A 25,012-nucleotide genomic window follows, 5' to 3' on the forward strand; every position below is an offset into this window, starting at 1 on the left:
GAATGACCATTACAGAGTGTTACCAGCTCGGAAAGAGCCTCTGATGCCAGTCAAAGTTAAAATGGAAGGTACTTTTGATACCTGCTAGCCTGTGCTGAATTTGAACTTCGTGTGTATAGTAGCCTCAACTCGTTGTGGAGGGAGGGCTACCAGCGTGTATAAGTGTGTGCACTTGTATCGGTTTAGAAGTAAACCAACGAGTTGGTCTCAGGGTTCTTTGGCTGAAGATCTACTCAGTGGCATTTCCTCGTCGTCGAACGGTCGAATCCTAGGCATCAGCCCTGTGGTATCGTTGCTTGTGTTGTTCTCTTTTAACCCTTATCTGTGATGCGAAACGATGTGACCACTTTGTTCCAGCAGCATTCGGAGTGGTGAACTGTATCAATGAGAACCTTTCGACAAGACGACTGAAGTCGGGCACTGCCGGCAGACGTTGTACTGTCATCCAAGAATAGTCAACAATCCTGCTTATCAAAGAGCCTAGAATTCATGGCTATGGCTAGAGCAATACTAAGATGTCTCGACGTGATAGCGGCGACTTCTTGCAAACATAGGGGAGTGGAGGAGATGAAAGTGTCATCGGCCAGTCGTTGAGCTATTTGTGGTGGTTAACGATTTGTGTCATCGTTGATATCGAAAAGGTGGGTTGCCTCTTTCGAATGATCAAAAGGTCAGGTATGCCAACGAGATATTGTGCTGCAGCAGAAGTTCACATGGCCAGAGAATGGCTTGCCACCACCTACGCTAGAATAGGTAAGTCCACGAGCTCACTAACAACGGAAGCAAGACCTTACACAGGCATGTTTCTTGCGAAGCATCGAGGCATTGAACAATGTCCTTTGTGGTACGTGTGGTGTGGCAGTCATCCAGGTGTGTCGAAGTGTGTTTGCATACACTGACAGCTTACCAGACTTCTAGCCGTCTTGGAATTGCAAATTGGAAGGTACGAAGTCGAGACAGTAGCAGTCATGTTTTGCCATCAACAAAGCAACCACGACTCGGTTTTGCAGTAGGAAGCGCTAAGCACACGTTGAAATTGCTGCCTGAGAATTGCAAACATTAGAGCAAGACTACTGGAGAGCTTTAACGACATCACCGAGATCGTACAGCACAGAGGTGCTCACAGGCAAGTTATACGTATGGACCAGAGTTGCTCAAGCATATTCATTGGGATCTTGCAGGTTCAAGAGTGCGCCGTTCCTGGGTCTGAAGCATAGCACTTCGATAACGGACACAGTGGGCAGGATTCGACAACGCAAGTTGCGGCAATGTGTGGTACGACGAGTTGCTAATTTGGAGTCACTCCTTTCACCTCGTTGCTTGTCTTCATCCATACCAGCAGTCATGACGAGATGGTTGACAAGATATGCCAGGGACTGATCAGCATATCACAAGATGTGTCCCTTGGGTATACGCTTGGCCAAACTGCTAGACTACTAGTCTCTACGAAACTAGTTCAACAGCTGCCAGACCAGTAGGAAATCAGCTATACTGTGGTTCAATAGCGAATGTTTGATGGACACCTTTAGTCGGTTGGGTGAAGAATTTGTCAAGACCAAGCGCACGACCACAAACTGGTAAATGCTCCAGCTTGAGAACTGCTACAAGCACGATATCCGAGAGTTGTAGCACTTCAGGCCCCACCACTCGGACATGTGGTTTGAGAGCTGGAGAAGATACGAGTAATTACTGCGAACAAGATGACACAATGCCCAGGACAGCTCCGCAGTTGATGCAAGAACAACAAAGGTACCGTAACTGGGTTGACAATTCAACTCGTGCTTGTCATGCAGGCTACTGTGCCTTGGTCGGGCGGAGGACGGATGCCAACCTGTCAACGTTTATGATGCAGCCATGAATGTGAGCACGTTTGATGCTGACGTCCGTTCCTCTCAGCTCGTGCCACAATTGTGTCCCACAGTACTAGGAGCATGCCCATCGTATGTGGCAAGTAACTGTTAGCGAGAGTCTCGGATAAGGAATCGTGGCGTCACCACTTCCAAGCTCGGCCGTTTTGCTGGATTATCTCGAGGCGTTGCAGATTCTGAATGGATTTGGAATCCCATGCGGCAAGCGCAGGCTTAAAATGCAGAATGAAGTAGTGGCAGCTTCCACTGGCGACAAGACGGGGATGAGGCAAGAAGATCATCTCACAAGTAAGCAGCCACTGATTGCTGTGCCCCCTCCCCGAAAGCTGCATGATCGCGAGTCTTGTGTAACTAAGTGCCAAAGCTAGAACCTGGGACGCCTCGCAGTGCCGGAGCAAACAAGAGGTACAAGCTTTCTAGCATTACGCATGTCTCAGGAAGAAGTGCTCTAGCGGGAATGGAATATTACCGCTAAATTTCCGTTTCGTTTTTGCATGAAAACCACCGTTTCAATGCCGCAAGTCCGCACGCTAACCGTTGAGAACGATTGTTAGTATTCAGGCAGGAACGTGTATGTGCCTGAACGATAGACTGGGCATGCTGTCCGTCTTGCCTTGGGTGAATGCCTGATATGGGACGAACATCGTCTATCACACATCGACATATGTTGAGTCTATGGTGTATGAGACGTTTTCGAGTATTCTAACCCAAGTCCGCCATCGATGTGAGATGAAGAGGGACATCTTCGCCGTAGTTTCACCTGTCTAGCAGCACACATCTCAAACATCAACGCGGGTCCTCGAACCCCAGACTCCCCCTGTTGAAACACATCACAAACATTCGAGATTCCCCAGTTCTTTCGTAATATATGCCCGAACTCAACAAACGCCGCGCAGTCGCAACTCCGAACTGCTCGCGTGCGCCAGGCGCATTGTAAACTCTCCAGATGCTGTTTCTGGTCCGAAATAGCAGAGAGCACGGAGATCTGAGTGTCCGACTTGTCCGATGCCACTATTAGTTTAGTTGGGTCCAAATTATTGCTTCTGCAGATTTTGTAGTCGTTTCGTGATGTTATATGCTTGACTTACACTGCTTGCGCAATGGTAGTTGAAGGAGGAAGATGTGTGTTCAGTACTTTGCTGGCAATGTTGGGCGGAAAAATACCTCCCTGACAATCAGCAGCCGCCGATTTGGCTCACGACCTATTAGCCAAGGCTGCCCCTCACCCATGAATACCATTGAACGCCATGGATTTATTGCTTGGTCGAAGAAAAAGACGATAATGCTAAGATATGTCTGAATGATACGATGGGGCACGAAGGAGAACAACAAAAGGCTTTGACTCAGCACTTTTGGAATCTAGCTCGACCTGGATGGAAAGGTTTGCACCAAGGGCTACTGACAAGTCTTGACAGATCAACATCCTATTCTCTCACATACGTATGCCCTCATCGAGGCTGACTTTCAAAGACCAGGTCGCGTTCCTGTCTCGTTTCCAGCAAGTCGTGGATGTGGTTGCACACCAATTAACCCCGTTATACCCTAAATCGATCATATCGTCAAACACCTTCCAAGTGCTCTAATTGGTCTATGCTGTCGTGATTCGTCAATTCGTCAAAAAAAAGCTGTACAAGGATGGCCACCACATGCCGGAGAGCAGAGGCTCTCGATGAAAGGAAAAAATTTTGTGCCGATGCACGACCTGGTTGCTGAAGGTGTTATGTTTCACCACTACTCTCTCCACGTGTCAATGAAGATGAGCAGTTTACGCCTGATGCCGTCAGCTAGGCGCATCGAGGGATCGTCCTCGAGAACACCTGCACAAGCACTGAGCACGTTCGAAGGGACATGAACAGGACTAAGAGTTCGATCGCCGTTGGTGATCATTGGTTCACCCTCCTGATGTTTGACAAAACGACTTATCAGGTCATGTTCAGGAGTGAGGTCGTCGATGGCAAATTGCGCTGCGGCATCGCCATTGTGGGTTTCCGAGACGAACGGTTGTCCTCCTCTCGACATGCCAGTGGCCCAAGCAATCATGGCGGCCCTGTAGACGGCGCCTGCCCACCATGGAGGGCGCACAGGCTTTGGCATCGATCGAATCAGGCGCAAGATCTGACCACAGTGGAAGAGTGCTTCCTCAGGCTGGTCAATACATCTGCTCTGCAACCAAGTACCATATCTAGTCGGTCCAACCATGACTTCTCTTCGAGCGAACTGCTCGATGTCCTTGAAGCTCGTGATGGTGTTGAGGGAGATGAGATGGTACATGATGAGGTTGGCGCAGGTTGTCCAACAAGTCCCCTGGTTTCCAGAAAAGCTCTGTTTGCTGATCGTGTACCACTGCTGTAACAGGGCGGCAATCTCTTCCAGCCTTGCCTTCGTTGCTGCTTTTGATACAGCTCGTGACTTAGCATGCGACCCGCCATCAGGTAAGCATGCAATGAATTGTCGCAGCTGGCATACCTGGGCCTGCAGTGGGTGCAAAAGCAGTCGCAGCTGGGTGGGCGACAGCTCTTTGCCTGCTAGATCACCGTCGACAAACTTGGTGAAGAAGTCTCTCACCGACGCTGGACTGCGATATGTCGAGCCATGTGTTTTCTCGAAAAGCACCAACCAGTCGGCGGAGGATGGCGCATGCCACAGATCGTCTGTATCAGGCATAGGAACATGAAGGTCAACTACGGACAATTGGGGTGTCGTATCAGAAAACAGAGAAATTTCCTGATCCACGATAACCCAAGAGTGAGCAAGACGATGACGGCCTTCGTGCTCTTTCCAATCACCCCATGCTATCTCGGGGTCAAGCTTGCACTCGTTCACATCGATACTAGATTCTGATACATCTAGCATACCAGCATGGGCAAGCATCTGTTCTGATATTAGCAAGGGTTCGACATGAATGGAGGTAGGAATCCCAACTTACAGCAAGGTACAGGCCTCTTTGACCCATGGCCATGTCCATATGCCACTTGTCGCCAGACCATGCAGCAAGACATATTAGCAGTAACGCAGATCGAAGTACCAGAACTTCACGAGCTTGTGCGACATCCTTTTCTACAGTGTCGAAGAGTGATACACGGCATGCTTCAGTCAAGCCGCTTGCGACGTATCGTCCTTCCGGCGTGGCTGTAGCTGACGCACCAGATGCCACCATCAGCAATATTAGTAAGCTGGCGGCTTTGCTATTTGAAGAATGCATTAGTGAGTTAGGGTCTAACCGTCCGCCAGGTATAGAGCAGTAGTACGGCTCGTAACGCACAACATAACTGCGAAGGAAGAATTGCATCACCTCGGGTGGTGGCAACATGAGGAATGTTTCGTGTGTCGATTCCGGACTGGCTGGGCTGTCATCGTGACTTGCGTGGTGAACTTTGTGAATATCGAGTGCCTTGTGTAAAAAGCCCTGAGTTATGGCGAGTAATTTCTCACGCGACCAGCCTACGATTGGCTCTGTAGAGATTTTGCGTTCGAAGGAAATATCCAGCATACGCTCGTCTAATTGTGCTGTCCATGCCTGCCAGGTAGCTTGATTTCGCAGTGTTTGTGCAAGTCCTTCAAGATAAATGCTTGCAGTTTTAGGCTGTGCAATCGACGCTCTTTCCGCACGTTGACATTGGAAAAAGGGCCACAGTGGATGTAATGCAAGCACTGCGTCGGGTTCCTGCAGACCACTGGCTGATGAACATGAAGATGGAGACGGGCCACTCTGTGTTCGTTGATGCGTGTGGTGCGGAGGAGTTTCTAGGTTCATTCGTGAAGGGAGTCTTGCAGATCCGTTGGCTAACATTGCCATGTGATTGGCCCTATGCATAAGTGGATTTCCATTCATCATCAGCATATCGTTTGGATCATGCAACATGCTTGGTGAAGTCATAAAATCATTCAACATATTGTCGTTAAATTCCAGCAACCCATTGTGAGAAGAGCCCATATTCAGGAATCTATTGTCCCCATCAGGGTCATAAGGTGTACCTGTTAGAGGCATGAATTGTCCCATCTGAGGCATATTAGGCATCATCGGAGTCATTGGAAGTGCCATGTCTGGAGGAGTCTGAGAGTAGCCATTTCTCAGCATGTTCGGGTCTAGTTCAGGTCCAAAGACTGCAGGGGCTATAGGCACCTGATGTGATATATCAGAAACACTGTGGCGGTGTTGGTGATGGTGGTGATGGAGATGAGGTCCATGAGGACTGACATGGGCTGTAAATTATCAGTGACAGACCTAATTGAGGACGTTGAGATACCTACTTGGTGACATTAATGGTAGTTCTTGTGTGGTGGAGGGAGCTGAGAATTGTGAAAGCTGCGAGACGTGAAATGCTGCTGAAGTGTGTAACGTCCTTTCTGAATGAGCACGTGGTAGATTTCCTCTCCGATTTGGATTGTGTGAAGATCTTCGTGTCGCACGACTCAGACACACTATCTGTTTGCTAACACATCTCGAACATGGAACCTAGAGATACCTGTCAGCAACGTTGGCTAGTGGTAACAGAACAGACAGCCGAGTAACTGGACGCTGAACGGTCATGACTTGATTGCCACGAGCCGCGTCAACGAAATACTAGTCACCACCCCAACCATCTGTTCCTTGCATTCGAATGTATAGAGCTCACCTTTTTATCACACTTTGCCTTTGCCTTCGCACAGTGCACACATGCTATGGGCATGCGCTCCGTTGGCGAATCCATAGTACCGACAATGAGTGTATTGCTTTTTAAGAATAGATAATGTCCGACCAACTGGATCACGGTCAAACCCTTCCTATCGGCTCAGGCCGCGAGAGTAGTGAAAAGAACGTTGGATCGTGGTTCGGTGTTCATGAGAGGCAGATCATTTTGCCAGTCTCTCTTAGAAGGGTCACAATTAACACAACAGTGTTTGTTGATACAGTATGTCCAGTACGATTCGTGAGATGAAACGAGCGTAAGATCAGACAGTCCAGTCAATATGATTAGGTGACGAGGAAATGCAGTGGAGGTAAATGCGTAGATACTGGACTCTGCGGCTGGTGAGAAGCAGCGCAGCGTTGAACCACTTAACTCGGTCAGCAAAGTATTACATTCTAGTGTCGATCTTGTCAAAGTAAATACGGTAATTACTTACACTTATGCAGGCTCTACCAGATCAATCCTGGTCGTTTTAGCTGCAGCTCAAAAAGGGTTCTTGGGGGCCCACAAAGTCTAATAATCCTTGATGTCAATTTTAGACTCAACGTTAGCCTGGCAAGTGAGTGACTTTTCCATTTCTCCACGATTCTCTCGCTACTCTTTTCCAGCATGGCCAGAGCAGTCATGATGTTATATGATCACCCTTGAGGAAGTCACGGCAGGGGAGCTTGCAGGCTGTGCGTTATTGTCAACGATGATGAGCATCTCAATCTCAACCCCTCGCTTACGATTGCGCAGCTGTTCGCGTGGCGCCTCTTAGATCATTATTCTGGCGAACTGTTTTTTGGCACACTGCCGAAGGTGCTTCGAGCGAGTACGCCTCGCTGTTGTCAGGACAGCCAGACCACTCATCAGCCTTTACTGTCTGAGTTTCTGTGTTCGCCTGAGGAACGAATGTCACTCATTTACTGGCACACTGTTTAGGCAGTAACCGCGTTGTAATGTCACCAGCTGCCTTGACGAAAACAAATGCTTTTCTCTGCTGACGGTATCGCATCATATCGTGCTGATGTACCTGCGAACACAGGCGTGCCATGGCACCACGGTATGTGCTTTGAGAATGAGCTTCACGATAAGGCACACATTGATGTTCGCGTTCTGCATGGTCGTTTGAGATTGTTGTTATTGGCGAAAAGAACGATTCTTATTGCTCATGAGGGATAGTCTAGACACAGATTGTCTGATACGAGTTTTATCGTAGCCTCATCTTCAATGCTAGGACTGTTCCCCGAGAAGAACTTCTTCATTGCCGTTCGCTAGCTGCTAGACGGCATGGTTGTTGTCCTTTTTGTTGACCATGATTGCTAGTGTCGTAAAGCCACTGTACGTGTTATCATCAATCCAAGAAGCTAAAATGTATCGAGCCAAGAATTTGTCCCTTTGCTGCCGCTCGGGACGCTTGCGAGAAGAATTGACTGAATGCGTTCTCAGACGATTGCACCACGAGTTCTTGATTGGACCTCATCTGCAGCCCTAGAAAAACTCAATTCAGTTCATGGCTTGGCTTGGTGCCTGCTTTCCGTTTCAAACGTCCTTACTGCCTCTTTTGGCCTGGTGCTTCAACAGTATGTGTTCACAATGATGTTGGACAAGCACTAAATCTGGTAAGCGTAGAGCTTCCATTGTGTAGACAAACAGTTTTCGCAATCTGCTCAGGAGCCAGTCGATGAGCTGGCAGCTTTCAATAACAAGGACAGAATCACAACGGCTCTTGGCACTCGGCAAGCACAAGATGCTGCCGCTCTCTGCGATGATAGGACCCGTCGACTGCCGGCAAGTTTCACCTGGCTTATGCATACAGCGCGCCTCTTTTCTGCTTTCATACCCAAACAACTCCACTATAGCTTCGCAAGGCCTGCCGCAGCATTATTGGCACAGCACTACTGCACGAGAATGCAAGCTGAGCAGGACAAATCTTGATATATTTGGTGTATCTCACGATAAGTTGCATTCATGACACGTGCACCAACTTACTTCCCCAGCCGCACCAGCATGTCCCCGTCAGATAAGAGGCAGCAAGACACGACTTGGTCAACCATGTTCAGTTCGGCCTTATCCTTACATGAAGTGACTGTCTGTTCACTACAGAGTGGAAACCCGGCAGCTGATGCTTCTTCCTGTGTACCCCCATACGCCCGGGGGCGAGCCCGATATCTCAGGTAAGATGCAAATGAATATGTACACATATTGGGATCATCCTGGAGCAATGCTGCAGGCCGATAAAAATACCCAGACATCTAGATGTCAAGATCTCGAGCGACCCATTCGGCAGATGTCCTGCGAGTCAAGTACAACATCCACCCAAACAGGATACAGGTGTAAGACCCTGGTAATCAGTATCAAATCTGGTAGATCCTGGCATCATGTCCGATGTGCTGGATACCGATGCCAATACTCTTATGCACGACACTTACGACCACGACCACGCACTTCACTGCCAGGCTGAATTGGTTCAAGGAAATTCGGTTGAAAGCCTGGCAAACATGGCCTGATTGAAATCGCCTACGTATACACATGTCTCGACGCGTTCTATGCCAGGTTCAGGCCATGAGAGTTCCCAGTTCTTAATCACGATAAAACAAGACGAACATGTCACGAAAGTTGTCACCGAAAATTGTATACATGGTCATCTTGACCAATTCAAGTCGCGAGTGACAAGTGTGCATAGGTTGGAAGAACGTCGAAGCTTCTGAGGACGGCACAAAATAGTTGGTTGAGAGCCAGTTCCCGTTCGGGCTAGATTCAGTAGCAGCTCGAACTCGCGGAACATTTGCTCCGGTTTCCCACCCGCCAATGTGCTTTGTCTACTGGTGGGTTATCGTGTTCCACTCGCATCTTTTGATCGACTTGGAGAAGTACTTGTGCTGTCGCACATCAAGGCGACCATTGAGCTTTGTACACAACCCTATTTCGCTCTGCCTCTGTATGGACTCGGAAGCATCGTTCAAGCATTATTAATAGCTCGACGTGCATGAGCTTGCACAACTCAGTGATCTCGTCGTCGAGTCCACTTGTATGGCATGGGATGGTTCGGAAGAATTCCTACATATCCAGCCTCCGAAAAGTCATGACACTTTGATCAATTGCGGGCCAGTTTGGTAGTGAGAATTACGAATGAGTTTGCATTGCACAGATAGCCTACACTACTCGTATGTTTGAGCACGCAAACAAAAGTTTATCGGCAAGAGATTACTGGGTAATCCTGGCGGAAATGCTATGTACAGGGTTCTGAATTATGGAAAATACCGCCGCTGAGTTCGGCGAAGACTATTCTCGAGATTCTTCTTGCAACTGCAAACTTTTATGCCGGAAACCAGTTGCGAAAGCGCAGGCATCATCATCGATCGATTTGTTGATGGCTAGTGTCATGGAGAATGCCCATTAGCTTCCACTCCACGAGCTCTGATAAGCAACTTCTGCAATTCGTACTTCTGCCGGGCGATCAAACGAGGTTGGAGAGATGTCGTGCAAGGATTGTGGTTCCAGGATGCCACGATGTGCTCGTTTGGCAGATTAACGAGAACAGAAATAACCTGATGGCTGGGCCATCTTGCATCCGAGGACGTGGTCATTGCATTCGAACGCCAGCTGTTGAGAGAATGTGATGTGTGCATGCTGCAGGATTGAGATGTAAAGACAGCGAAACCATCGTCGTCCGGCACCTCGACCGCTTCTGCCCTCACCACACACTCCTCCACGCTGACATGTCGTACGATGTAAACTTGTGACCATGTAGCCAGTGCTCGAGTACTTTCAGGTAGCGATTTGTCTGATCTCGTCCAGGTCGTGTAGAATTGTAGACGAGATGCAAAGTGGCTGTCGTACCATGACCTCACTAGCTTCGTCAAACATATAGTCAGCTGTCTCTTGTCAGGCTTTGGATTTGGGCAGAGTGTAGACAGCAATGATGTGACCAGTCTAGAACATACTGCTTGTCGAACAGGCGGTTTCTGGTTCTTAACAAGAATCGTGAAAACCAGTGGCTGGATGCAATATCGCTGGCGCTGGTGGCACTAACTGCGTCTTGTCGAGCCGTGAGTTGCAAATAGTTATTGAAGTAGTGTGATGTGGTCTCGGTCTTTCGTAAGCAAGCAATTGCTCTGAATGTCCACAATCTGAACTTAATGGGTTTGTGCTGAGGATGCGCAAACCTTTCAACTGAGCTTTAATGGATACAGGTTCATAGCTGCGGCGCTTGACCAACTTACTTCTTTATCATGAGACCTCTCGAGGGTATTAAGGTGAGTGTGTCTTTGCCCAACTCTCCTTTGTAGTTCTGGCACGTCTACCGAGTTCTATGCAGAAGCAGAACGAGTGATGAAGATAACGCATTTGATGTGGAGTCTATAACCCCTCCTTTCTCGTCTAAACTGCTGCTTCTTGAGGTATTGATGTTGTATACATGTCGAAAAGTGGTTGAAAATTTGCACACATGCAAGACGTAAGTTACCATAGGATTTCTCTGCCACCATCCAACCTAACGCTTGGCAACAGTTTGTGGTGTAGTGGTTATCACGTGTCGTTCACATTCAGCTGAACAATTGTCTCCCGACAAGGTCCCCGGTTCGATCCCGGGCAAAGTCAAGCTTGCCCAACTGAGTTCACTCAGGCGAAGTACTTTTTGCATCTTGGTTCTATCTGAGGCGGATTGCAAAGGCGGTCGACTAGACTCGGATGCCTTCTGTATCGTTAAGAAGCCCTCATGCGAAACAGTTAATCAAGAACTTGTTCGTTTTCTACGATGGAATGTACCAACTCCTTCAAGGGCACAAGCATCGGTCTTGAACGATCAGTATTGACGAGTCATATCTGCAAGCACATACACGCTTAGCTCAAGACTACATCGAAATGGTCGCATCCTTCGCTCCTTCTTAACATGGTAACGCTGCTGTTGATGAAGGCTCGTGGCATGAACGTTCACTCGTCGTCGTGCTAATTACACCAAAATGCTGCGATGCGTGATGGAAGAGAAGCTCTGGAAATGCCTGTATGTTGTACTCTCGACTCGACAGTCGATGATCGACCGCATAAGCACCGGGGACCCAGCTCTTGTAGACCTGAGCCTCGGAATTGGTCCAGCTTACCCTGATCATGGATATTGCCAGTCGCTTGCTTCACCTTCGAATCCAAGGAATTCTGTCAGGTGTGCAAGAAGTAGAGGTATTGCTCAACATGGAATCTCCTTCCGGAGAATGCTTTTGCGGAGATTTGAGGCAAAGTACACATCTATAGAGAAGACCAAAATCGACAATGAACTGGGTCCACAGCCTCTCAAGTATCATGTCGTGTATGGAAGTTAGCAGGTTAGATATTTGATGAGCTGATAAACTTCGGCCTGTACTCTCGCATCAGACTTACTCGTGGTGTGAAGGCGTTTTGCTAAAGGACCGTGTTGCACCGGCTCTTGGTCAGTTAGATGTATGTACATCGCATGTATGCTGCGTCATTCATCTCGTCATCCGTGTATTCATACCCGCGAGAATGCGTCGAGTTAGCTCGACAGATTCCATGTATAGCTACACATTGTGGTGTTGGACGTCTTTCTGTACTGTGCCGGGCCGCGATTGCTTGTTGGTCTCGCCAGGGATGCAACTTCTTCTGCTTGAAGAAGGTTCGCCGAACCAAGCTCTAGATACGGTTCCTGATCAGCTCTGAGAAACCACGAACGACTACACCTAAGGAGAGGGTATCGAACCTGTTGTGTCAAATACGAATTTATATCGGGCTAACCGCAATGGTCTTATCACAACAATAGTGTTATGCCTAAGACGCTCAATGGGCTCTGCAATGCCTCCAGATCGCGCCTAGTAAAGAGGAGCAGCGCCCACGTCTGGATATCCGATGACCTACTTTCCGAGACATTCGACGCATTTACACGCAGCCAACGACGACATGGAAGCAATGTACCTGGCCCGCTAGAGGCACGAAGGCGCGCCGCGAAGAGAAAGGCTACAAGTTCAGCCCATACACCGTGTACGGGTCAAGCTTTCGATCCAGCAACGTTAATAACAACGCAACCTCAACGAGGATGGTGGACGTCTCAGGAAGATAAGGCTGTACCACCGCAACCAGGATGGGGCTGGTCTTTTGGCTTGCTTTCACACAAACCACTTCCCAAGGTTGAAACTGTGCAGAAGCAAGAGCAGTTAATATACGAAGACACAGCATTCTCTGTTTCAGGTTTGTCGAAGGGACAACGTTTGCTTTACGAAGATCGGCTACACAGTACAAGGACACACGAAGAGCTAGTACTACTTCTGGACGAATTAAAGATCGACCTCATACACAACCAAGATCTTGCACGAAAACAACTCGAATATGTGCTCGCGGAGAATTGGCATGTCGATGAGATAGCCAAATTTCTTCTTGACCCAAGAACGAACCCGCCAGGAGCCCAAAATCATGGGAGAATCTTTGATTCACTTGCAAATTCATCTGTGCTCGATGTCCTGCTGCAGAGAAAAACTTTTGTGAAGGCTACACAGCTTGGTCTAATTGTCGTACCTGATCTGAAGACCATCCTCGTATCAGCTTTGAAGCTGGAGTCATCGATGTTTGGAGAAGCCCAAGATCCGGCGTTATTCTGTAACGACCTATTGGACATGGTGGAAGAATCTCGTATCCTCGCACTCGAAGATTTAGGCAGACCATTCTTGGCCGCACTTGCTATACAGGTGACCGGAAGCGTTTTCTATCCATCTACACCTCGTCTCTTGCATAAACTGAATGGGAACAATCAACTTGGGACTCTAGGTGATTCCTTGCGAATGATCAACAACAAAAATGTGCATATGTTGACGCATCTGGTGGATTTTGCTCTGGCACAAGAGCGCAAGTGGCTTTATCGTGATGTGGTCAACACCACTATACGATTGATGGCTATTCCACAAATCTCAAAGGACAAACGCCTGTCTCATAGAGAGCATAGAGCAGACAATCTATACAGGAGAAACTTGGTCGACAAGGCCTGCGGACCGCAGGAGCTTTCTGGTAGAGTGCCTCTCGTGGTTCAGTGCGCTCCATCTGCCAGCGATCATTCAACTCGACTGAGTCGGCACGCCAGACTAGCGGCTAATCACAATACTCTGGCCGAGCTACAACGTGAGCCATTTGCCATTGAAACATGGTATGCCTTTCTTTCTGCTCTCGGTTCACGTGAGACTCGCGACACTACGCTCTCGATGCAAGTTGTCAACAGTTTTCTGACAGGCAAAGAAGGACGAGAGGACCCTCGTCGGAGGCTGGTAATCTGTTTGTGGATAGTAATGGCTCTTTCAGTACGCAACGACCGACCACTAGCCAACATAAATTTCGATCAGATAGGACAGAAGCTTTGCCAGCGTTTCTCCGACGAAAGTCAAAAGCGGCAGCAAGACCTTCTATCTAGTATACTCGACGTCATACGCACGACACCGTTGACTGCAAAGAACAAATTCCTTCGTCGCCTACATACTTTCAGCGGAGGACACCTAAACATTAAAGTATCTTACTGGGATTTATGCGAGCAGCTCGACGAACTCAACAACCTGAACCTCTCAAAACTGCGCGACGCGAGGTTTTACCGCGCGGCGTCGCACCACTTCCCGGAAATTTTACGACGGACATCGCAATCATTCAACGAGGATATGGACGCTTTCCAGCGAGGTAGTCTTACACTGATCAATGAGACGCAAGGTCTAGTCAGTGAGCTTCTGAAGCGTCTTCTCTGGCACAACGACGAACTTAAATTCGCGTTACGCCACGCCGCAAACCTCATGACCTGGGACGGAACGCAATGGCTGCCCAGCAAGATAGCACAAGAGACACATGCTTTGGGCGGCTTCAGCTATCTTCAACTCGTCGAGATGATCAATAAATTTGCTTGGGCTTGTGCGACGACAAGGCATCTGTCGGACAGAAACGCTCTACGCCATACGCATTGGCTGATGGAATATCTTCACCAACATCGGGCGCCTGTTACACGCGATATGCTCAAAGCACTCTGGCATGCTGGTGTGATCAGGAATCCTAATCAGAGCTACGCAATGGTCAAACAGCTGTACTCTTTGGTGGTTGAGTATGCAGGGCAGGACGTAGCGCAACAGTTGTTGAAGAAGGCTGCCTCTGTGAGGCCTGAGTTGCGCTCTGGAGCGACGATTTGGGATGATGAGAAGAGTAAAGGCTTTACAGAGTTCTCACCTTTAGTCCGTGAGGTCAAGGATTATTCGTTGAAGAAGGCTGGACTGCCGGTTCATGTGTCATGAATTATGACTATTAGCATGGAAGGAATTAAAGACAGAGGTTTCCATGTATTACTCAAGGCTTCGTCCTAACAAGACATTACGAGAGACCGAGGCAGGTACTCTACATCTCAATGCTGTATAGTGCAGTAGTTGCATAACAAGACTTGGTCAAAGGACAAGTCTGTATTCGAGAAATCTGGACCAGTCTCATTGTCTAACAAGTATAGAAGAACGCTCCGCTGCAATCTCACTCTATGCTCCCGGCACCGTTGCAGAGACGAATACTGTTTTCCAAGTTTCCCTGTCCGTGCATGTCGGAGCTGGACGGACTCATGTGTCGTTAATGCATCTACCCGCCACAGACCACAACAATCTAGGATTCAGCCGACTTATCAGGCAGCAGGCGCAGTCTCTCGTGATCAGTGTGCTTTTGACAATGGTTGTGGTCCTGCGAGGCCACATTATTGTCCTTGCACAAGCTTGCATTCCAAGAGCACCTAGTAATACACATTGCATTTGGATCAATTCCTTTCTCACGGCTGATCGTCAACATCCATCTTCTCTACCACCACAAGACTTCCACTGTCGCTGTCGCTTCCAGCAATCTCGTGCACGGTAACGTAGCGGCCTATCTCTTCTCTTGTAATGATCTTTTGGTCCAGTACGGCTGTGGTACCCTTCTGGAACTTGTAGTTCCGCTCCTTCTTCGATCGCTCATTTGGCTTGATGTAGTTTCTCATTAGTTGAGTTGGTTTGTCCTTGTCGATGACACAAACATCAACGTTCGATCCGGAACCTAAATCGTTGAAAATACCAGCCAAAATAGCTTCGGAGCAGAACTTGACAGCCTCATCACGTGTGCAATCTTTTTTCCATGTTGATTCAAAGACAGCCATTGCTGCAAGAGAGCCCGAGCCCATAGTTACGTAGGGCAACTTGTCGGTACTGCCGTGCGCATGTACTGTGAAAAGACCTACTCCAGTCGGGTCTACACCAGCCACGACCAGATAGGCACCGATATGTCCCTGATATCGAAATAGGTGTTGCTTCAGCATGGTCATGACAGTGACCACACGAGGTTGACGGTTTGTGGATAAGGAATGTAGTTCGAGGTTGGAGGAGATGAGGGCGGTAGTGAATTCAGTATCTGCTGCGGTACCAGCGCCAGCACACCATATGTTAGGGGAGATATAATGTAGTTTTTCACAGTTCTAAACAGACGCATCAGTACTGATAATATAGCTAGCTAATGAAGGCGATTGCTCTGGTGTATGCTCGCTACTTACCTTGTCTGCTACTATGGGACCTGAAGTCGCTCTTGTATCTGCAGCGATGACCACGCCATTGTTGTATATACAGCCCACGATGGTCGTACCTGTGCTTGTTGCTTTCGGCAGGGGAACGCCTTGTGCATGGAGAGCAGCATTGCGAGTGTGATTGCTAAAGTCGAAACCGGGCATTTTGGAGGGTGTCGTGAGGCTGTCACCTCAAGCCGGCCTGCGCGAGAAGAGCGGACCGTAAAAGGTGAGGAAGACCTAGTTGTGATAGGAGCTAGAGCAGTTGGCGATACGAGTAGTGCTGGTACGGTTAGATTACAGACTGAGCAAATACTCAAGTTGACCCAATGCTCCAGGAAACTGCGATGATGCGGCAGTGTAGCCTTTTGCCTCGTTCAGGCATCAACCGTTCTAACGCGTTTCCTACGCGCGGTCGCTCTTTCCGCCAAAGTTTCTTGAGCATGATACGTGGAGAGGCCTGTTGATGCGGAGCAGCATCACATCCTCTACTGCAGGATTAGCAACATTCCTTAGGCAGCGCATCACTCCAGTGAATCGCTCAGAGTTCAATGCCCCTTCAAGATAGCTGACTCAAGGAGACCTGGTCTGGGGAGGTCAAGCACCCTCTCTCGTCACTCATTTATACCCATTCACTTCGTCACTCCTCCACGAGCTCAGCCTTCGCCTAATGCCCGTCGCGAATATTCCACAGCTTCCCCAACTTCACCTACCTTCCAAAGAACACGTCCCTTGTCTGCCGAGATCCCACGATTGAGAATGGCCTTCAGTATGAACGGCATGTCCACGGCCTTCAGTTCTGGCGCCGCAACTTCTGCCATTAATGAACAAGATGAAGTCCCAGAGATACAGACACAACTGCTTGGTTTCAAGACTCTCAATGGCGACAAGAAGGCTCGAGTCCTGAAACAACCTTGGCCGCAAGACGCTCTCCCTCCCCCTTACGCTTCGCTGTTAGGAATAGCTTCCGCTAGTGGTTTGTACGCCGCTGCTGCTCCTGATGCTCTCGTTATTGGTAAGACCAGTGATGCCCGAACCGCTATATATGATGCGGGGAAGGGCGAGGACATCAGAGATTGCGAATCTATTCATACTATACCGCACCAACGATTGGCCCACGTCGTCTTTGCTTCCGATGAAAGCTGTCTGGTTGTCGCCGAGCAGGAATCGTCAGGAATAATAGTATACAAGACATCTGATCTAGCTGGACGGAAATCTAACGTAGCACTCAAACTGTCTACCACTGCCCCAGTGCGAGAAATTGCCCCTAATCCGGATCCAGCTCAGGCACAATTCTTTGCTCTCCTAACCACGCATGGCCAGCTACACATTGTAGACTTAGCTTCAGGCCAGATCAGTTCAGCCTTGGCAGAGAACGTTGCATGCATAGTTTGGAGCACGAGGGGAAAGCAACTTATGGCTGGTAAAGGTGATGGTTCTGCTGTCCAGCTCAAACCAGACGGTTCGACCGTAGCAAGTGTAGGCAAGCCTTCTTCCGTCCCTGCAAACTGCCACCTGGCTCGAATTGCATGGATTGAAACCGACGTCTTCTTTTTCATATACACTCCGTCTCAGGCTCCAGAAGATATCAGCTCTCTGGTGTCTGAATACTACATCGTCAAGACCGACAAAGGCAGGACGGCTTGGAACTTCCATAAGATTGCCGCCGACCCCTTCTTCCCCATGGTCAACCGCACGCCTGTACATTTTCACACAAATCGACTGCGAAACTATCAGCCACACCTCGACGATCTTGTCATCTTCACTGCCACCATTAGCCCCGACATCAAAATGCTCACAAAATCTTCTCAACCTTTGAGCGATGAGGTTTCCGAGCAAGGAGCCTATACCCTGGCAATCCCTCAAGATGACAAGAGATGGGCTGCACTTCCAGTGGGCGACGACATGAATGACACAACCGCTATTGGCATGGCCATAGACCTCTCTGACAAAGACCCTGTTGTTCTGCCTCTGCCGACAGATCCAGAGTATGACACCTCAGTCGTCCCACTGCCCGAGCTGATCACTTTAAACAATGAAGGTCTTTTCAGCATCTGGGCTGTTGTGTACGATGATGGTGTGCGAACAAAGCAGCTGTATCCTGGCTTTCAGGATATAGCTAAGTTACGAGAGGCGAAAGGAACCGTAGATGTTGATGACATGGAATCTATAACTACACCTATAGCTCCTGCTGAGCCTGCTGAGCCTGCTGAGCCCGCTAACGGATCAATTTTCACAAGCAACACCACCTCGCCGTTTGGAAGTGCTGCCAACAATGCTCCAGCTCAACAGACCCCAGCTTTTGGTCAGACATCTTTCGGGACTGGCAGTGCTTTTGGTAAACCAACTCCTATTGGTGGAGATAACAAACCCTCATGGGCAAGCACGGGCTTTTCAGACAACTCCCAACAGCAAAGCAGTTCCTTCGGACAGGCGCCAAAATTTGGAACAACTCCTGGCTTGGGATCAGCAACCAAACCCTCTTTTGGACAGACTGGAGCTCTAGGTAGTACGCCTCAGCAGCCAGGTGCGACCCCATCCTTCGGTCAATCCGGCTTTGGTCAAAAGTCTGGTCCTGCATTTGGCCAGACTGGATTTGGTGCTCAAACCGCTCAAAGCAGTCCTTTTGCCTCAGCTGCAAAGCCTTCGACATCTAATCCTTTTACCGGTGCTGGCTCAAGCGGATTCAGCTCGTTCGCCAATCAGGGTGGTGGCTTCGGCACAGCAAACAAGGACAGTAAAGCAGAGAGTCCATTCAGCAAGTTCGGTAGTGGTGGGGGCTTTGGTGATGCTAAGCCGTCGGGATCCTTCGCCACTGGTACCAATACTCAAACTGCTTTCGGCCAAGCTACAGGGCCGTCCACCTTTAGCAAATCAGGGCCTTTCACACAAGCTACGACATCAACGTCGAGTCCATTTACTCAACCTGCCAAGCCTTTCAAGCTGGAGTCGACCTTCCAAAGAGATACGACCCCGGCCAGGGAGTCGGATCAGAAGAATAGCAGCGGAAGCCTTGATATGTCAGACTTTCTGGGCAAGGCACAGTCTACGACCGAACAGAGTCCTAGCAAAGAAGAAGAGATGGAGGATGACGATGGTAGTCCAGCCGACAATGGAATTGCCAAGAATTCCCAGAAGACACCACCCTCGACAATTAACCAGCCAAAGACAACCACGACACCACATGTGCAGTCATTGTTTGGTCAGCAGACTAGCACGACACCTCAAGCGCAACCTCAAGACTCGTTAAGCACGGCCTGGAGCTTCGGCAACCTTCCGTCAACAACGCCGAAGGATGCACCTCCACAGCAGAATCCCATCTTCGGCACGAAACCTGTCTCAGAAGAAACTCCTGCGGCGGTGCAAAAGAGTGAACCAAACAAGCCTTTCTCGTTCACTTCTACGTTACCAAAAGATACACCATCTATCTTTGGTACGAAATCAACCTCGAAAGATACACCTGCTGTTGTACAGAAAAGCGAACCCAGCAACCCGTTCTCTTTTACGAGAGACCCTGGTCAACTTAGTGACTCAGATAGAGTCAAGTCGCTCAGTGACGACGACGACGAGGAAGATGAAGATGAAGAAGGAGGAGAAGAAGAATCTACGCCGGGAGAAGTGCCTGATGCCCCCCTGCCACCTGATTCATTCAGTAAGCCTGGTTATCAAGCCGGAGAAACTTCAGCGTCCTCACTCAATTCAAAAGCATCAAAAGAACCAGAAGATGCCCCCTTGCCGCCAGACTTCTTCCCTGCCAACAAAAGTGCTTCGCAAAACCTGAAAATACAACCTTCGGATGTCCCGTCCTCAATTCTGTCGTCCGAGTTCGACGAAGGCAGTGGAGAGGATGTCACTGGAGATGTCAGTCCTGTCGAGGACAAAGACGAGCAAGGCGACCAAACAGAACGTGTTGACACATCGCCCGAAAGTTCGTTCGGTCGTGCCTCTGAGCATAGCGCTGTTGATTCTCCTACTGGTGGACCATTCATGAAAGTCACAAAACCTTCAGAGCAACCCAAACCAATCAAGCCTTTATTCGGAGAACTGGGATCAACCGCGCCGTTATTTGCGCCGCCAAAGCCGAAACCACAAGAAAGCCCTCGCTCTCCGAGTCCTCTACGGAAGCCTGCACGACAAGACTTGCTCTCACGATCTCCGGAGCGCTCGTTTAGTGCGCCGGCGCAGCCACGATCTAATCTCATACAGCAACGCAAGCAGGAATATGCACAATCTGCATTCGGAATGCAAGCGGCCCAAGCTCGAGATGAGAAAGTGGCGAAGGATCGAGCACGAAGAGAAGCCTCTCGACGTGAGCAGGAGGCCGCTGAAGCTGCCGAGACACAGCCTTTGGAAGACGATGAGGATGCGATTATCCAAGAAGAGCTTGCCAAGCCGACACAACCCAGTGAGACTCTCGATCCATTTGTCACGATCCAACCAGGTAGAGCCTTCCAGGATCTTGGCACCACTTCTAAGACGGACATTCCCTCACAAATCGAGAAATTGTACCAAGACATCAACTCGATGGTAATCACTTTGGGTATCAATGCAAAGAGTTTGAGCTCATATATGATGTATCAGTCCGGCCAGCAGCCCAATGAGCATTGGCCTGAGATCCTTGAGAGCGACACCCCAATGGATGCGTTGAACGATGAATGGTTCTTGGGTGATATAGCAACGCTATCGACTGGACCGCAGTTTCTTGACAAGATCGTACATGGCCTGGAAGTCAAAGACGTCATGCACAAGTTAGAAGAATGCCAGAACCTCCTCACGAAGGAGGTGACCGACCTCAGAAGTCGCATTACAATTCTTCGTCGCTCTACCGCCGCCAGAACGCAGGCTGAAGGAAAAGACAATGCGCACGCACCACTCTCGGCAGAACAGCTCTCGATCCAGTCTGATCTGCGCAAGTCATCTGCGAATGTCCTTACCAAATTGGGAGAAGTGGAGAACGGCGTTGCTGTTCTTCGAGCAAGACTTGCAGATGTTGCACCTCGTCAGAGAGACGACAAGCAGCCATTTGGCTTCGCAAGTCCAGCACAGAAGAAACCGAGCGTGGAAGCGGTAATGAACACCGTAAGCAAGATGACGAGTATGGCGCAGAAGAGAAGTGCCGATGTTGATGTGCTTGAGGCACAGATGAAGAAGCTCGGTCTCACAAGTACCACGGCATTGGTACAGCGACCATCCACACCAGAAAGACAAATTACACGACGATCACCTGTAACGCCGAAAAGTGGCGCGAGCTCTGTGTATCATACACCACACTCAAGTCGAACAGACAGAAGTAATCGAAGCACACCTGTAAAAGATTTGATGCTTTCTGCGGAGGATAGAGAGAGGCAAATGGCGAAATTAAGGAGGAAGAAGGCTGTAGCAAACACGTTGCGCGAGGTATTGAAAGAGAAACATGCACAAAAGGTCTAGGGGGTTTGCGGGAAGCGTCTGTTGATGGACGTATGATTGTGATTCTGGGTACTAGTTTTGCAAACAACGTGTATAAAATTTGGATGTTATGCAGAAAGTGGCACGGGAGGTCTTGGTGTCTTTCTCCGTGCAGCACGATTGTAGAATATCCAGCGTCCAGCGATGGCTATATTGTGTTTTCTCATCATTGCACTTCTCGAGTATTATGTATTGTGCCAAATGGGTCAAAGAACCAAGTCATCAACTTCGAGCGAGTCCCGACCAGTAAAGACAGGTATGGAGTATACCTGATGACCCTTTCAATGCACTGATCACTAAATACGGGAAGCCAAACGATACGCTGTCTGCAGAAGATTTCTCGTTTGACGGGGACGAGGTCAGTAATCAGAACAGAGACCATATAGATAACGATAAGAACAAATGTAAAACACTATCGCCGTGATTGTATGAACCAGGCATTCATCCAAGCCTGTATCGATTCTAACCTCAAAAACTAGTCCCATTCCTCGTCCTGTTCGCGTTGAGCATATTTGAGGTTCTCCTGGGTGGAGACATTGCGATGTTTGTCCTTGGGCATGTCAATGTCAGACTCCAGGCTATCCACGTCTGAGTCCAGGTCTAGTGCACCATCACGATCTGCGTCTCTGCTATAGCTCTCGGATAAGCCTCCTCTTCGTGCGGGCGACATGGAGTACGGACCGACATGAGGGGAGGATGTCTGCAGGTTCGGGACAGAATGGGTATTGCTCGAGAGCCTGCGTTGACGAGCTTGTGTATTTGTGGGTTGTGGAGAATGACTCGCTTGAGCTTGCCAGTGTGTTGAGGATCGGCGACGGCTGACTGTGTTGTGTACGTCAGCGTGTAGTGCATATTGACCATGGCCTGGGTCAAGGGACTGCTGGGGTATCATGTTGCTGGAAGGCCTGCCATAGGTCTGCATCGGTGACAGTGAGGGAGCGCTTCGACGGTAGTCCTCGGCTGGCAAACTGTGACTATGATCATGGGTGTCGAGAGATAGATGTGCTTCAAATTGATGCTCATCGTCTCTGACCTGCTCGTTGTAAGCTCTCTGAGCATCGTTGTAGCCGACTGCCGCTCGAAGATATCGGTCGAAAGCATGTGTGCCATGCGCAATGATTTCGAAGTGCGATGGAAGGAGTTTTGATCTCCTTTTCGCTCCACCATCACGCTGTTGATCATTGATGCTCTGGTCATCCCAATCTGCAAGTGCTGTAGCAACCTTGAAAGCGTTCTGAATCTGTCTTCCGTTCCATGTAGAACTGGTTTCTACATTAGCTCTGAAGTGTCTTTTGGCAAACCTCAAAATAGCCTTTTCGTCAACGTCGAGCTCTTTGTTTCTTTCTTTCAGAAGTCTCAAGTTGACTTTCCAGATGTTCTGTGTCTGTTTCTCGTCCAGAGGTGGGTAATAGGCTGTGTACGTAAGTCGCGATTTTATGGCTTCGTCTAGGACGCCTACTCGATTTGTGGTCAGGAAGAGTACGCCTGTATAAAATTCGAGTGTGCGTAGAAATATCGAGACTAGGCCATTTCGCACGATATCGTTCTTGGTTCTTTGTGCAAGGAAAATATCGCATTCGTCCAGTAGCAGCACACAATGTCAGAGCTGTACGAAGCGGAAGATCTCCTTCAGAGCCTTCTCAATCTCGACAGGTGTTAGTCCAAGGTCTCCACCATGTTATGTTGAACAGTGGCCTGCCACAAGCAGCTGCCACGCTCTCTGCTGTCGAGGTCTTGCCTATGCCAGGCGCTCCGTGAAGTAGCACGATAAGCCTCTTGCCTTTACCCTGCACGACATCGTATTGCAAATCTGTATTGAGTGAGGACTGTCTGAAGTGTGCATTTACGAGCCTTTGTATCGTATCTTTGAAACCGTTATCCCGCAGTTGAAGGTTGTCGAGGCTTTCTTTCTGGGTCTTGATGGGTGACAATGCCCAGAGCCACAAGGGTGTTATAAATCACAATTAGCACAAGATCGACCTTACTGACCAAAGCCAAAGACATTCAGTGAAGGTATGCGTGGTCTCTCATAAGGGGTTCTAACAGGATCTCGAGCTCAGACAGCGGCACTCATTTCAATTGTAGTATCGAATGGAGAGAACAAGCACGACTTACCAAATGTTCGTGTTTGCAAGACAAAAGCGAAGACACGATCAGCGAGCAGGCCGATATCCTTTTCAGGCATCATCTCAGCGTTACTTGCCCATCCGCTGGGTATTGGAGAGAAGATGAGCTCGTTGTTCCTGTAGATGATGGCGCGTTCCTTATCTACCGGATAGTCGTCGTGAATGTGATTGTGGTCTGTGTAAGCAAGCTTCTTGCGTTTGGTGTCGCTCCAGTATTTTACAGGATGCTGTTCGTACATTTCATCGTCATATTTAGGTGGTGCCATCACTGATATGTCTGGGTCGCAAGAACAAATGCGGGTCCAGATGGTCCAGCTTTGCCGTGCACAGCAAGCTAGTAAGGACGCGATCGAGAAGATGAAGAAAGTATTAGCAGACACGAACAGTACTGCGAAATGGATGAGTCAGAAAGAGAAGGACATCAGCAGGTTGAGGAAGCAGATCCAGGAGCTTGAACGTGCTGCCAACGCTCTGACTCTCGATGACATGCTGGAAATCCTGGACATCGGCCGAGAGCATCCCTTATTCGACAGCCGAAAGATCCTGCGATCAACTCCAGAAGTTTCCCAGTCTGAGCTAGCTTTGAGCATAACTACTGATGACGCATTTAGGGAATGGCAGGCTGCAGACACATCAGCAGAATTGTTCATCGAGACTCAGTTGTCCTCCGTGTCCAGTCGTCATGTCTCAGCCGTATCGCTGGTCAGTAGTAATCTTGTCCAGAGCTTACAAGATCGACCAGAAGCCACGGTTATCTACTTCTTCTGCGGACATCACACAGCCATGAGCGATGCCATGCGAGGACCTAGCGGCATGATGCGCAGCTTGATAACACAAATATTGCGCCTCTGTCCTGTGCGACTTGACTTCGTTTCAGTTCGCCTTCGTCAACAGCTGGAGCTGCTCAACTTCCGAGCACTGTGTGAAACCTTCACTAGACTGGTTCGGCAGTTTCCGGTGACTACTGTCCTTTCTTGCATCGTTGACAGTATCAGTTTCTTCGAAGGCCACGATATCGTGCAGGACTGCAAGTCCGCAGTGGAAGTGCTGCAAGATCTGGTCTACAATCCAGAGCTCGGTGCACTTCTCCTGCTCCTCGTTACCAGTCCAACACGTACGAAACACATTTCAGGCATGTTTCCGTCCGAGTGCCGACTCTCGATCATGAATGACGACCTCGTAGGAAGAAATCGTGCAACGGAGAGACGACTCAGCGAGGCCGGCATTCGAGCGAGGGAAACGAATCATAGCGGCGTCCTGCCATCTATGAGGTCGCAAAATCTTCTGAGCACAGTGGAGATCGATAGCGATGACGACTGGCATTCGGATGCCCCATAGCCTCTCACACTAGTTTATTTCGACGAATCTTGACGAATTTTCGAG

At 49.1% G+C, this 25,012-nt stretch overlaps 6 protein-coding genes and 1 non-coding gene across 7 annotated transcripts; 4 read left to right on the forward strand and 3 right to left on the reverse strand.

Moving 5' to 3' along the window:
* Positions 1-3,599: 3,599 nt before the first annotated feature.
* Positions 3,600-5,025, reverse strand: LTR64_002655 (uncharacterized protein; the record flags this gene model as incomplete). Its single annotated transcript, XM_064897024.1, has 2 exons — positions 3,600-4,739; positions 4,795-5,025. The coding sequence occupies 2 exons, from the start codon at positions 5,023-5,025 to the stop codon at positions 3,600-3,602; spliced, it is 1,371 nt and encodes a 456-aa protein (XP_064755974.1).
* Positions 5,026-11,024: 5,999 nt separating this feature from the next.
* LTR64_002656 lies at positions 11,025-11,122 on the forward strand. The gene has a single exon. It is a non-coding gene; the product is annotated as a tRNA-Val (tRNA).
* A 1,967-nt stretch (positions 11,123-13,089) lies between these two features.
* LTR64_002657 (uncharacterized protein) lies at positions 13,090-14,781 on the forward strand (the record flags this gene model as incomplete). Its single annotated transcript, XM_064897025.1, has 2 exons — positions 13,090-13,639; positions 13,817-14,781. The coding sequence occupies 2 exons, from the start codon at positions 13,090-13,092 to the stop codon at positions 14,779-14,781; spliced, it is 1,515 nt and encodes a 504-aa protein (XP_064755975.1).
* Positions 14,782-15,293: 512 nt separating this feature from the next.
* PUP1 (proteasome core particle subunit beta 2) lies at positions 15,294-16,220 on the reverse strand (the record flags this gene model as incomplete). The annotated part of the gene is made up of 2 exons (XM_064897026.1): positions 15,294-15,971; positions 16,047-16,220. 2 exons carry the CDS (start codon positions 16,218-16,220, stop codon positions 15,294-15,296), a joined length of 852 nt encoding a protein of 283 aa, XP_064755976.1.
* A 594-nt stretch (positions 16,221-16,814) lies between these two features.
* LTR64_002659 (uncharacterized protein) lies at positions 16,815-21,485 on the forward strand (the record flags this gene model as incomplete). Its single annotated transcript, XM_064897027.1, has 1 exon — positions 16,815-21,485. The coding sequence occupies one exon, from the start codon at positions 16,815-16,817 to the stop codon at positions 21,483-21,485; it is 4,671 nt and encodes a 1,556-aa protein (XP_064755977.1).
* Positions 21,486-21,978: 493 nt separating this feature from the next.
* LTR64_002660 (uncharacterized protein) lies at positions 21,979-23,895 on the reverse strand (the record flags this gene model as incomplete). Its single annotated transcript, XM_064897028.1, has 2 exons — positions 21,979-22,988; positions 23,619-23,895. The coding sequence occupies 2 exons, from the start codon at positions 23,893-23,895 to the stop codon at positions 21,979-21,981; spliced, it is 1,287 nt and encodes a 428-aa protein (XP_064755978.1).
* A 7-nt stretch (positions 23,896-23,902) lies between these two features.
* LTR64_002661 (uncharacterized protein) lies at positions 23,903-24,967 on the forward strand (the record flags this gene model as incomplete). Its single annotated transcript, XM_064897029.1, is given in 2 exon segments — positions 23,903-24,743; positions 24,762-24,967. The coding sequence occupies 2 exon segments, from the start codon at positions 23,903-23,905 to the stop codon at positions 24,965-24,967; spliced, it is 1,047 nt and encodes a 348-aa protein (XP_064755979.1).
* Between the last annotated feature and the right edge of the window lie 45 nt (positions 24,968-25,012).

The sequence above is a fragment of the Lithohypha guttulata genome, assembly GCF_036872675.1.
Source record: "Lithohypha guttulata strain CCFEE 5908 chromosome Unknown scaffold_2, whole genome shotgun sequence".
Lineage (NCBI taxonomy): Eukaryota > Fungi > Ascomycota > Eurotiomycetes > Chaetothyriales > Trichomeriaceae > Lithohypha > Lithohypha guttulata.